General features: G+C 39.3%; 1 protein-coding gene across 1 annotated transcript; it reads right to left on the bottom strand.

Moving 5' to 3' along the window:
* Positions 1-4,850: 4,850 nt before the first annotated feature.
* On the bottom strand, positions 4,851-13,517 carry LOC308664062 (uncharacterized protein). Its single transcript, XM_081321021.1, has 6 exons — positions 13,358-13,517; positions 12,215-12,643; positions 10,990-11,104; positions 10,808-10,875; positions 9,096-9,225; positions 4,851-7,177 (listed from the first exon to the last, which is right to left on the bottom strand). The coding sequence occupies exons 2-6, from the start codon at positions 12,629-12,631 to the stop codon at positions 5,469-5,471; spliced, it is 2,439 nt and encodes an 812-aa protein (XP_081177147.1). The 5' UTR covers positions 12,632-12,643; positions 13,358-13,517; the 3' UTR covers positions 4,851-5,468.
* Between the last annotated feature and the right edge of the window lie 212 nt (positions 13,518-13,729).

Raw genomic sequence — 13,729 nt, 5'->3', positions numbered from 1 at the left:
AGTCTTGGTTTTAAAAGAAATTCCTCCAAGGATTTTAAGGGGAAGGAAGGACTATACATTTCTCGTGCATGAGCTTAAGCAAAGAGATATAAGGTTCAGATGGGAGATTCCAGATGGGCTGATGGTGATGCATGAAGGTAAAAGGTATCGGCTGATTACTGTGAAGCAAGCACGTGATTTCTACAATAATGTCTTAAAAGCAACCCCATCAACACTTCTGGAAGCTGGAAAGGGATCGGGAGAAGGAGAACATCAAGAGGATGAAACAGAGGAAAGTGGCCCTGGAGTAGATCAAGATACAACTTCTTTGGATGATCCTAGAGAGCAAAGAGTAACGCGTGCTGCTTTAAAACGAGCAAAGAAAATAAAAGAACAAGATCAGCAAAAGTCTTCAGATTCTTCACAACGTACGCAAGCTGTGGGAGGAGCACGGCCTAAAGAAATTAGCCCTATCAAAGCTGTGCTCCAAGAGCTTTGGGAGGATATGCATGGCAACTAAATTTCTAACCTGGAATGTTAATGGACTAAATTCACCGCAGAAGAGGAAGAAAGTTTTTCAATATTTAAAACAATTTAAGATAGATGTTATATGTTTGCAAGAAACGCATATTAGAGTTTTGGATCAAAAGTATTTACTGAACTCGAGACTGGGTACGCAATTTGTTGCCTCTGCAGAGAATAAGAAAAATGGAGTGGTTGTTTATGTTAAAAGTGCCTTAACAGCAGACTTAATTGAAGTAGATAAGCATGGAAGATATGTTATGATTGAGCTGTTGTTAGAAGGCAAAAAGACGCTTCTAGTTGGATTATATGCACCTAATCAACAACAAGCGGATTTTTTTAGCTTACTCCACACAAAGCTTACCCAGTTGGATTATAAATCTTTTATTCTTATGGGAGACTGGAATGGTGTCTTGGATGCACAGTTGGACAAGGCTGGAGCTTTTAAGCGCATTCCAAGTCATGCTAGATTGCCTAAATCTTTTTTTGAAATGAAGGACGACCTGGAATTGAGAGATATTTGGCGTGAGAGGCATTTGCAGGAGAAGGATTATACTTTTTATTCTGATAGACACCAATCTTTTTCGAGGATTGATTTTATTTTGTTGACTAATGATTTTTTTTTTGAGAACTAAAAAGGTGAAGATTTGTGCAAGAACTATTTCTGACCACAGTCCAGTTTGGTTGGAGATTGATAAGGAGAAAAGAGACAGGCGCTCATGGCGTGTAAATGAGAATTTGTTTAGAAATCAGAGAAATGTGGAAGAATGCAAACAGCGGATGAAGGATTTTTTTGAGATTAATATGAATAAGGGTACCTCTATGGATATGGTTTGGGATGCTAGCAAGGCATATATGAGAGGGGTGTTGATATATATGAATAATAGACATAGACGTGCAGTGGAAACTAGAAGGAAAGAACTGGAGAATGAAATAAAGGAAAAAGAAAAGGCTTTGATTCTGAATCCAGAGGATGTGAAGGTTAAGGAGGCTATTAGACTGCTAAGAGGACAATTTGATAAATTAATGGCAGATCAAGTGGCAACCAATCTGCGGTTTGCTAAGCATAATACTTTTTGCAACGCTAATAAGCCAGGCAGATGGTTAGCTTATAGACTGAGGAAAAAACAAAGGGCCTCTAATATAGATAAGATTGAGTATAAAGGAAGGGTTGTGTTTCAACAGAATCTTATTAAGGATGCTTTTGTGGATTTTTATTCGAAATTATATACTAAAGAGGAAATTAATGTAAAAGATATTGATATATATTTGGAGAATGCTAGCATCCCAGTTCTTACGCAAGTACAAAAAGAGGGGATTAATCAACTGATTACAGAAGAAGAAATTCTTACAGCAATTAAGGAATTGAAGTTGGATAAAGCGCCAGGTACGGATGGCTTGACTGCAGCCTATTATAAAAATTTACAATTTGAGATGATAAAGCCGTTAAAGGAACTGTTTCAGACAATTCAGAGGGAGGGAAAGGTGCCACCGTCTTGGAGAACAGCTTTTATCTCTTTGATTCCGAAGGAAGACCAGGATGCTACTCAAGTTAAAAATTACAGACCGATATCGCTTTTGAACACAGATTATAAGATATTTGCTAAGGTTTTGGCTAATAGACTGATGAGGGTTCTGCAACAGGTGATTCATGGGGATCAAACGGGGTTTATTAGTGGTAGGCAAATGAAAAATAATGTGACACATATAGTTGATGTTTTAGAGTTTTTGGAAAGGCACAACCAGATCTCTGCAGCGCTAATTTTTTTAGATGCTGAAAAGGCCTTTGATCAATTGAATTGGCAATTTTTGTTGAAAGTTTTAGATAAAATGGATTTTGGGGAAAATTTCTTACAGCCGATTAGGGCATTATATCAAAAACAAACTGCCCGAATCATAGTTAACAATAGCCTGACAGCAGCATGTAACATTGAGAAGGGCACAAGACAGGGGTGTCCGTTATCGCCCTTGTTATTTGTGTTAACATTAGAGATATTATTGGTTAAGATTCAGAGTTCGGGAAAAATTAAGGGGATACAAGTTGGGGATCAGGACTATAGATTGAGAGCATTTGCAGATGATCTGGTTGTTACAGTGACCCAGCCAGAGCACTCTGTTGTGGACCTGATGGAGATAATAACACAATATGGGAAGGTTTCTGGATTTAAGGTAAATACACAGAAAACTAAAATTTTGGCTAAAAATATGACAGTTTCACAGAAGGCTCTCTTAGAAGGATTAACTGGATTTGAGATTGTTAAGAGGGTTAAATATTTGGGGGTGATTTTGTCGCCCTCTAATACAAAGCTATATAAAAATAATTATGAAAAACTATGGGGGAAAATTCAAAAAGAATTGGAGAGTTGGCAAAAATTGCAATTGTCTTTGTTGGGACGGATTGCAGCAGTGAAAATGAATGTCCTGCCCAAATTTTTATTTTTGTTTCAAATGATACCGATCCTTAAGAAAGATTCTAATTTGGAGGAATGGCAGCGTGGTATCAATAAATTTGTGTGGGCAGGGAAAAAACCACGAGTTAAACTTAAGATTATGCAGGATACTCGTGAGAGAGGTGGTCTTAAACTGCCTAATTTTAAATTGTACTATGAAGCTGCTGCATTAGTAGGAATAAGTGATTGGATTAATTTGACGCAAGGGAGGTTATTAAATCTTGAGGGCCATGATTTGTGGTTTGGCTGGCATGCATATTTGTTGTATGATAAGAAGGTAGACAATGTGTTTAGGGTGCATATTTTAAGACAGGCATTGCTGAGAGTTTGGAAGAAGTATAGACATAAGTTGAGTTGCAAGATACCATTGTTGGCAATTCCAAAACACGCAATAGAAAATATTCATGCTGGCTTCAAACATGATGTGACTACGTACAAGGAGATTTTAACTTTGGAAAGAAATGTTTGGTGTTTGAAATCATATAGCCTCTTGCGAGAAGAGAAGGTTGTTCAAAACTGGTTTCAATATATTCAGCTACGGGCCAGGTGGAAAGAAGACCAGAAAAATGGTTTTACAATGACTGATGAAAATTTGATAAAGCAAGTTAGAAATCAGGGATCAGCACATATCAAACGGATATATCTTGCATTGATAGAGATTGATTCAGAGACAGAGCTTGTTAAGGATTGTATGATAAAATGGGCCCAAAACATCCAAGAAGTTATCACAATGGACATGTGGGAAAAGATTTGGGTGAGGAACGTAAAATTTACTCAAGCTCAAAATCTAAGAGAGAACTTTTATAAAATGTTTTATAGATGGCATTTAGATCCTAAAAAGCTTGCAAGTATGTATCCGAATTACCAGCCTAAATGTTGGAGGTGTGGTGATGAAGATGCAACATATTTTCACATATGGTGGACATGTAAGAAGGTTAAGGCTTTTTGGATAAAAGTCTGGTGGAATATGCAGAAGATTTTTAAACAGAGGATAAAGTTTTGTCCGCAACTTTTTTTGTTGGGAATAATTGCAGACGCTACAGTTGTGGACACTAAGCTGATGTTGAACCTAATTACGGCAGCAAGACTTTTGATAGGCCAATATTGGAAGAAAGAGGAATTGCCGACCATAGAAGAGTGGACTTTAAAGGTTTCCGACCTGGCAGAGATGGCGAAGATTTCGGCCTATTTGAAAGATCATTCGCAAGAACGCTATATTATGGAATGGAGAAAATGGATTGAGTTTATCCAGAACAAGTATAGGGTTAAGAAGTTTTATGTAGCATTCGAATAAGTCTTCTTTCGTTTTTTTTTCTTCTTTATTTTAGTTTTTTTATATATAGTTAATATTGTTAAGGTGTGTCTTATCCTATATAAGCTAGAGAGTAATGGATTTTAGATTTTATAGTGGGTAGTATATGGTTGCTTATGATTGCCTTTTTATAGATATATACCTTGTATTTAGCTCTGGGAAGTCGGGGGGAGGGAGGGGGGGATGGAGGGAGGGGAGGAGGGAGGGAGGTTGGGGGGAGGTAGGGGGGGGAGTAGGGAGGGGGAAGGTGGGTTTTTTAAAGGAAAATTGTATTTTAAAACTTTTCAATAAAAAAAATAAGATTCTTCTGGATTTGTAGGTGACAATGCAAGAGGGGGAAAAAGAGAGATTTAGCTATAATTAGTGAAAGAAAGAATGTAGATGGAGAGAAAAAAGGGTTTAAAAAGAATTCAGTTTACCTCTCTGCTCTTTTCAGTCTTACTGACTTACACAGAACTGACAATTAAATAAAAAGCTTCAAACATGAGCTTCTCAAATCCTTCCAAAAACTTTCACGTGTTAATACATTTTTAAAGCAACTAAAGAGTTTAATTCATGAGTATAATACATGACTCGAACATAACCACAGCATTGATATTTAATTTTATTTAAATCAAATTTAGACTTCTTCTCAGCCCTCATCACACTATAGAATAGCAAAATGCTTGAAAAAAGATTGCACAATCACTTGTGGGGCTTCTGGTCATTCTGGCTTCGTTTTTGAGAGAGGAATTCTTCATCGTTTCAGCTCTTCCCAGACGCTAAACATTGATGGGCATGTAACAATTCCCTCATACATCTTCAGGCCTTGGAATGAATAATGTTCCCTCTTTCTCCATAGATACTGGTTGACTCAGGTCAACAAAACATGACAATTGGGGAGCAGGAAGCGCATATCTAAAAAATAAAATAAAATGAACCTATACACACATAAATTCAAAAACTTATAGATAATAATTATAATGGCACATGCCCATTGTTTTTATTTTCGTTACTAAATTCATCTCTCTAGGCTTCTAAGTTAGAAGGATGAAACAGACAAAAAACCCCAACCCTCTTTTCAGAATTCAGTCTGTGTAAATTGGAAATCCGTAGACTGAGCTCTATAATTAGCATACATTCTCACCCAAATGTATGTTTGTTTTGGGAATTGACTTCTCACAAGTAAGAGTATGGTGTCGGCCGAAGCCCTTTCCACACTTCATTCATTTATATGGCCTCTCTCCCGTGTGGATTCTTTTATGGGAAATAAGATGACGCTGTCGGGTGAAGCCCTTCCCACACTCCATGCATTTATAGGGCTTCTCCCCTGTGTGAATCCTTTGATGGCATGTACGGTCACCGCTTGTCCTGAAGCCTTTTCCACACTCCATGCATTTATAGGGCTTCTCCCCTGTGTGAATCCTTTGATGGCATGTAAGTTCACCGTTTGTCCTGAAGCCCTTTCCACACTCCATGCATTTATAGGGCTTCTCCCCTGTGTGTATCATTTGATGGGATGTAAGTTTATTGTGTTGACTGAAGCCCTTTCCACATTCCATGCATTTATAGGGCTTCTCTCCTGTGTGGATTCCTTTGTGGGAAATAAGAACATTATGTCGGGTGAAGCCCTTTCCACACTCCATGCATTTATAGGGCTTCTCTCCTGTGTGGATCCTTTGATGGACTGTAAGATGACTGTTTGTTCTGAAGCCCTTTCCACACTCCATGCACTTATATGGCTTTTCCCCTGTTTGGAGTCTTTTATGGGAAATAAGAACATTATTTTGGGTGAAGCCCTTTCCACACTCTATGGATTTATATGCCTTCTCTGCTTTATGAGTCAATTGATGGGATGTAAGATGACAGTGTTTCCTGAAGCCTTTTCCACATTCTATGCACTTAAATGGCTTCTCTCCTGTGTGGATTCTCTCATGGGATACTAGATTACCATGTTGGGTATAGCCCTTTCCACACTCCATGCATTTATATGGCTTCTCTGCTTTATGAGTCAATTGATGGGATGTAAGATGACAGTGTTTCCTGAAGCCTTTTCCACATTCTATGCACTTAAATGGCTTCTCTCCTGTGTGGATTCTCTCATGGGATACTAGATTACCATGTTGGGTGAAGCCCTTTCCACACTCCATGCATTTATAGGGCTTCTCCCCTGTGTGGACACTTCGATGAGATATAAGATTACAGCTTTTTCTGAACCCCTTTCCACACTCCATGCATTTATAGGGCTTCTCCCCTGTGTGGACACTTCGATGGGATATAAGATAACTGCTTGTTCTAAAGCCCTTTCCACACTCCATGCATTTGTACGGCTTCTCCCCTGTGTGGATCCTTTGATGGGATGTAACTTCCCAGCTTGTTCTGAAATCCTTTCCACACTCCATGCATTTATATGGCTTCTCTCCTAGGTGGATCCTTTCATGGGATGTAAGATGACCTGGTTTCCTGAAGTCCTTTCCACACTTCCTGCATTTATATAGCTTTTCCCTTGTGCTTATCCTTTTATAAACAGACTTATTTCCATCCTCAGTGCATTTATTTGGCTTCTCTCCCATGTGAAATCTTTTCTGTGACATAACTGAACACTTTTCTTGAGAAAGTGTGAAAGTCCAATTGTAATTTTTTCCATTGTCTTTGGATATATAATCTTGTCCTTTGCCTTGGGATAGATAGTGCTCATTTATATCTGTTATGTATTTGAATTGTCTTAAACCTTTCCCAATGTATTTTTTCTTTATTTTTCCTCGTTGATCAAGGATAGCATCAATGGAAGATGAGCTATCCTTATTCCATTTATCTGAAGTGTTTCCTTCCTGCCTTTGGAATCCCGTCTGAATTGCAGGCTTCTCCATTACGTCTCTTTGTTTGAACACTTTCATTAATTCTCCAGCGACTTTATTGTCATTCTCATTATCACCTTCAAAGGAAAAGAGAAATGAAAGTGATAGAAATGTTAGGGAAAAAGATCACCCTGTCAGAAATCATATTACAGATAATCCCTGAGTTACAAACCTTCCGTTAGCAAACGTTCGAATTTATGCAATAATCACCCAGTAGTGTTTACGAAAAACTCCTGAAATTACAAATGTTTCCACACTACGGCAGTATTCACCCTTACGAATGACCGCAGTAGCACTGCACAATTCACCATAGCTATTTCCTCCACCCACCCACCCCAGTCTCCCTAGACACTAGGCCTTTGGATATGCACCTTTGCTTTCTTGGCTGATCTAGGCCTTTGGTGCTTTCATAGAAAATGGAAGCCTAAAGTAACGCAAGATCACGTGCGATCAGTAATGTGAGATCTCACACTACTGATTTTGAATGATCTCACAGTAGTTTAGGCCTCTTTCTCTTCAACAGAGAATGGAAGGTTCTGATTGCCTCTGGAGGCCCAATCTTGGCATCAGAGGCCTTTTCCAGGCTGCTGCCCAAAAAGGAGGCCAGGGGATCTACAGGAGTCCACCGGCAGAACAGAAGCCAGGGGCAGTGGCCATGTGGCTCGAGTTCAGGGTGGGGGAGAGCAGGAGATAGGCACCACAAGCATTGTGAGAAGTCGGGCACCCATTCTCTGGAAAAGAGGATGGGTGCCTGAACTCGCAAGATATTACAGCACACAGGAGCTTCCATTGACTCTCCTATCCTTGTAAAGCAGGAACCCGGCAGAGAGGAGATGGATCTTTCAACGTAAGTCAACCTGCCACGGCAGAAATGGAAGTGGAAGCATGAGATATCTTTGTGAATCGTGGAGGCCTTGGGGGCCTGTTCCATCACTAGGCCCCCCATGGCCTTCCCCTCCCTGAGATACTTCATGTGCAAATAATGAACCGCCTATTTGCCCATGCATTCAATTAGCAAATATGTGGGTGAAAGGTGATATTCTTCGAGGTACAAGATTTATTCCCATGAATTTTTGAGTTACGAATGGGCAGTCTCCATTATATTCGTAACACGAGGATTACCTGTAATTGCCTTCAGGTATTTTGCCAGATTCCAATATATTGTATATTTGTATAATGGTTTGGTATAGAAATGATAATATCACTATTCGTGAGGCATAAAACTTGTAAAAGGCTGTGCTGGACCAGTATGTAACTCTGGTACATTATGTAGCTAGATTAGGAATTAAGAACTGTGTTAGAGCATTTAGCATTTAAAAAGTTAAACGCTGTCTCCTTAAGAGATGGCCTCTGGGAAATGTAGTCTAGTTGTTAGTCCTATATCTAGTCAGTGGGAGGAGCTTCAAAGTTTATTACAGGCTGTCCTGCATATGTGCCACGGTGTCTAATCAAGCATCATGCAAGCATCAATTGGCATCCGTAACCATGCCTAGCTGAGATGGAGAATTATGGACAGATATGACTATGACCGGATGTATCTACTGCAAAGTAAGTCCCTGCTTAGAATTCCTGGACAATAAATATTTGTTTAAAACCATTTTCGTGGAGTTTATGCTGTCTGGATCAGAACTATAATGCATCTCGGTTCACGGTTCCAGAATAAAGCCATTAAGTCAAAAACGTGAATGGCAATTCTTGATAGGACTGATACAGATGCATCTGGGCCAAAATATTTGAAAACTGTTTGGTAAAGTTTAGTATTACTGCAAACCAAGGAATTACTTTGTTACTAATATGTTTAAATAGAAATAGAAAAACAAATAAAGATTGCCATTGACCTATTTCCTTAATAGGAGCAGTCAAACAGCATGACTTTTCCTTCTCCCTCTGAGGAGAGGATATCTATTTGGAGATGATTTCATAAGAAGTAATCCGTGGCATCTGACTACAAAGTGTCTTCCTGAACTGCCTGACTGCAGAATAGGAAACCCTTACCAAGAGAGGCCACGTTCTTATAATTATCCAGCATGACTTCCCAATGCAGCGTTTTTTGGTGAGGATCCAGCAGAGACCACTCCTCCTCTGAGAAATACAAAGCCACCTCCTCAAAGGGCAGAAGACCCTCCTGAAAGGAAAAAAAGTACAGAACAGATTGAGGAGGGACTATAGGATCTATCCTATTGTTTAGAAATTCCCAAAGCAAAGCTATGAACTAAGGTAAATGGCTATGCTTAGTAGGATTCCATAGTTTAGGTGAGAAAGTGGACAGAAGAAAAAACTTTTGATTGAAGATATGTTTTAGACAGGTTTCATCAACTTGAATGATTTTGTAGGATTTTCAGTGCAATTCAGTTAAGTAACCCCAATTTCCTTCTGGATCAACCTCAGGATCCTTCTGGATTTACCAAATAACCAGCCAGCCAGCCAGGGTCAATTCATCCATCCTCAATCAAAAGGCACTCAGTGTCAGGAGACAATCAATTAGCAGGTGGCCCTTGGAAAACCCACCAATCAGTGACATTAACTTGTTTAACCTGGGTTTAAAGGCATAAATGTCTCTGTAGAGGAAGGGATTCTTTGTAGAATTTTATGAAGTGGCTAAGAAGGAGCCATCCTATTCATCCTCAACGCCTTCATGAAAGAGCTGGGAGAGATCAGCCATGGATCTGTGTTGTGTGCCATCAATATCCAGAGACTCTGCCCCTCCTCCGATTGCAAGGAAACTGCTAGTAGTCTGAGCCATTGACTCGACAGTAAATAAGAAAATGGAGAACATTTTTTGAGGAAGGCATTTCTTAGCCTTTGCAAAGCTGGATAGTTTGGCCTCCAAATCCAGGCACAAATCAGGGGATTAAAAGGTATTTTGCAAGCCAATAGGGCCTTGATTATATGCTCTTTCAGAACAATTTTTATTTGGAGGCATTTTTATATGGCCACTGTCCTGGGATTTTAAAAATCTTTCTTCTTAATCACGTATTTTCTTATCAATGATTGTAAATAAAGCTTTTAAAAATGTTAATATCCTGGTGTGAATATTTAAATACTTTTGAGGATCCTTGCACAAATGCAACTCAAAGAATTACACAAATAATGGGTGCCATGAAAATATCTGTAAAACATTATTTACTGAAAAGTTGGGAGAATAATTAGGGGAAAGAGTTTTGTTTTTAAAGTAGTAGTCTTAAAAAAAAATCCTAAAAAAATCCCCAATCAAAAGCTGAGGGGACAATGGAAGAAGACAGTAGAGATAGTCTTCAACTTACAACAGTTTTTAGTGATTGTTCAAAGTTACAACGGCACCGGGAAAAATGGCTTATGCCCAGTTTTCACACCCACGACTGCTACAGCATCCCCGTGGCCACATGACCAAAATTCGGGTGCTTGACAACTGACTCATATTTATGACGGTTCCAGGGTCCTTGGGTCATGTGATCACCTTTTGTGAAGTTCTCAGAGCAAAGTCAATAGGGAAGCCAGATTCACTTAACAACCATATTACAAACTTAACTGCAGTCATTGACTTAACACATGTGGCAAGAAAGGTCGTAAAATGGAGCAAAGGTCACTTAACAAACGTGTTGTTTAGCAACAAAAATTTGGGTTTCAATTGTGGTCATAAATCAAGGACTACCTGTACTATGTACATCAGCTGATTTCGTGAGGGAAAAGGAAAATACAAATCTAGTAAATGAATGTTCTTCTCTTACCTGAGCTGGAGGTTCAATCATGGTTTCCGTTCCCCCAAAACAAAACGTCAACTTCCTTCTATTCTTCCCTGTGAGGGAGATAGAATTTCAAGAAGCATAATTAATGAAATGCTATAGAAGGGAAAACACAGAAGGTAAGAAAGTTAGGATTTATCAGAGGAGTGGAAGGACCTTATTATTACCTCTTGAGGTGTCCTGATTTGGATCTTCCTGAGAGATCCTCCTGAAAAACAGTTCTTGAGGGAGATTTGAAGGATGCCTCATTCTTTCAGGATCTCTGATGTCCATTGTAAAGGACTTGACATAGTATGAAGGAGAAAAGCATTAATGGTCATCAAACATCATGAAGTGGTTTTTTACTGCAAAGCACTCAGTATCGATCAATTAGGCTGAGAAGTAAGAAATAAATAGCTCTGCAAAATCTTTTCTTCTAGAAAGGATAAGCAACTATAGAAAGATTAGTGAAGCATCTCCACATAGTATAAATGCCAGAGAACTCTGGTAAGGAGGTATTAAGAATTTGAATACATTGATCCAATGGCAAAGAATTTTGTGTATAATATAATGCCTGAACAACAGGAAGATATTTGGGTGAAAACTTTAAAATTTCTATTAAATTATAATTTGGAACAATTTTTTTATAAAATGATGTATCAATTCTATTTAATGCGTGATAACCGGCCAAAGATGTATAAAGGAAATTCAAATACATGATCAAAATATAAATGTAAACAAGAAACCTTATTCCATTTTGGTGGACAAACCAAAGAAATACTGGTGTAAGATTTATATTTTACTGCAGAAGATTCTCAAAGTGGGTATAAAAACAAAACCAGGGACTTTAATAGACAGAGATTGAAACATAATCTCAAACTTTGCTGTTATATATGTTGAGAGCATTAAGAATGCTTTTTGCACAAAAACGGAAGGATACATTAATTGCCATAATGGAGAAGTTGCTGGAAAAACTGACAGACCTAGCAGAGACGGCAAAATTAACTGCTTTAGTTAAAGAAAAGAACACATCCAACCTTGTTTCTACTTGGAAATCACTTCTGGATCTTTTTCTTGGGATTAAAAAAAATGAAATTTAGAGTTTCTTGTTATAGAATGGCTAGTTCTAGTACATATTAAGGATGTAAAAGTAGAAGTCGGAGGCTGTAATGTTACCATTTTATTTGACTGCGGGGGAACCTTTACCTTTACCTTAAAGAGTCAAAGTCAATTATTTTCCTTTTCCCCTTTACCCTATACGTCTTTCTCTTCAATTCCCCCCAGTTCCTACTATTTTCAGTTTTTTGTGTTTTATATCTTGATAAGCTTAATGATATTTTTAAAAGGAAACAAAAATTTGAACATATGATTATATCCAAGTCCTTCTGGGATCCCAAGAGGAAGTCCTCTTACCTGCAACTCAGCCTGCTCCTTCTTCTCCTCCGCCTGGCTCAGGAGGAAGCCTTCCACCAGGGCCACCGCCTGGGAGCTGCTCTCTGCTCCACACTCCCGCACCCAGCTCTCCATCTGCAGGGGCAGAATGGCCAGGAACTGCTCCAGAACAACCAGGTCCAGCATCTGCGCTTTTGTGTGCTTTTCTGGTCTCAACCATTGGCTGCAAAAGTAGTGCAGTCGGCTGCAAAGTCCTCGGGGACCCTCATCCTCCTGATACCGGATGCTCCTAAAATTCCAGGACTGAAGTGGGGAAAGGATGGTTCCATCGTCCAGGATCTTCTGGCCAGTTCTTGCCCAGATCTCCTCACCGATTCCAGACTGAACACTGGAAGGGCCTTTTCCAGTTCCCCCACTTGCTAAAGGAAGGCTCGCCATTCTTTCTCCGTCCTGTAACACAAATCCAAATGAGTTCAAGGAATCCAAATTCTTTTTCATTCATAGCAATGTTCATCTAGCCATGGGAATCAGAACAAGCCATTAACCCTCTTTGCCAAAGAGATAACTTTGTCTCTAAAGAAGATGAAGGAATGACCTCCTTTTGCATCTCTCTGATAGAAAATAAATTCCAACAACTAGAAAGTAGTGGATTGGATCGTTCATCGATACTCAACCCCATACAGAAGGAAGTATTTTTCTGACCTGGTAAACTGATAACTTCAATAAGAACATTCAGTATATTTGGCATTTTGGATCATTTCTATTTTTTTTACTCACAAGGAAAGACTTGCTTTTTAAAAATATAGATCTACATTTACCTATAAGCAGGGTTCAGGCAGCATACAAAAACTCAGAACAGGTTAACAAAGCATGAACATTCAATTCACAAAAAATGTAATGCCATTCAATTGACCCTGGCATAGGATGCTCCATTTCTCTTCCTTCACACAGGAAGGCAGGTTCACACAATATGTCCTAAGCACAAAAAGGTCAATCAGATCCAGGGCTCAATTCACATGAAACACAAAGGCTTAAATGCACAAAGCTTAACATAATGATCTGTTTACCCTCCTAAGACAAACTGAGCTGCAGAGGAGTGAAACCTAGTTTACTGTCATCCAGCACAGAGTGAGAACGTAGGCATAATCTTTTGCATTTTCAAACCTTATTTCCTCCTTGAGGTTTGCCATGCAAGCTCTCCCTCTACCCAGGAGCTTTCCCAAGAAATGGGGCTGAAGGACGATCTAGGTCCCCTCCTTTCCTTTCTGGCATCTGGATTTCTTCCTGAGGGCAACGTACGTGGTCTAGACTAGCACACACAGAGAGAAACATACACACAAACAGAGACAAACAACCCCCTTTGTCACCTGTGCCTCTTTCCTTCAACTTTCTTGCAGCCTTTTTAACCGCCTGCGAAGTTCAAACTGCGAGTCCAGCATCCTAGAAAGGCAAGGCTTACTTACGTCACTTCCTTCCCAACCGGCCACAGCGGCCCAACGCTGAAGTGCGTGGAGTCCCTTTCTCTTTGCAGAGGCC

Source organism: Vipera berus (assembly GCF_964194415.1).
Source record: "Vipera berus genome assembly, chromosome: 2".
Taxonomy (NCBI): Eukaryota; Metazoa; Chordata; class Lepidosauria; order Squamata; family Viperidae; genus Vipera; species Vipera berus.
This window is presented reverse-complemented; position numbering and strand designations above follow the sequence as displayed.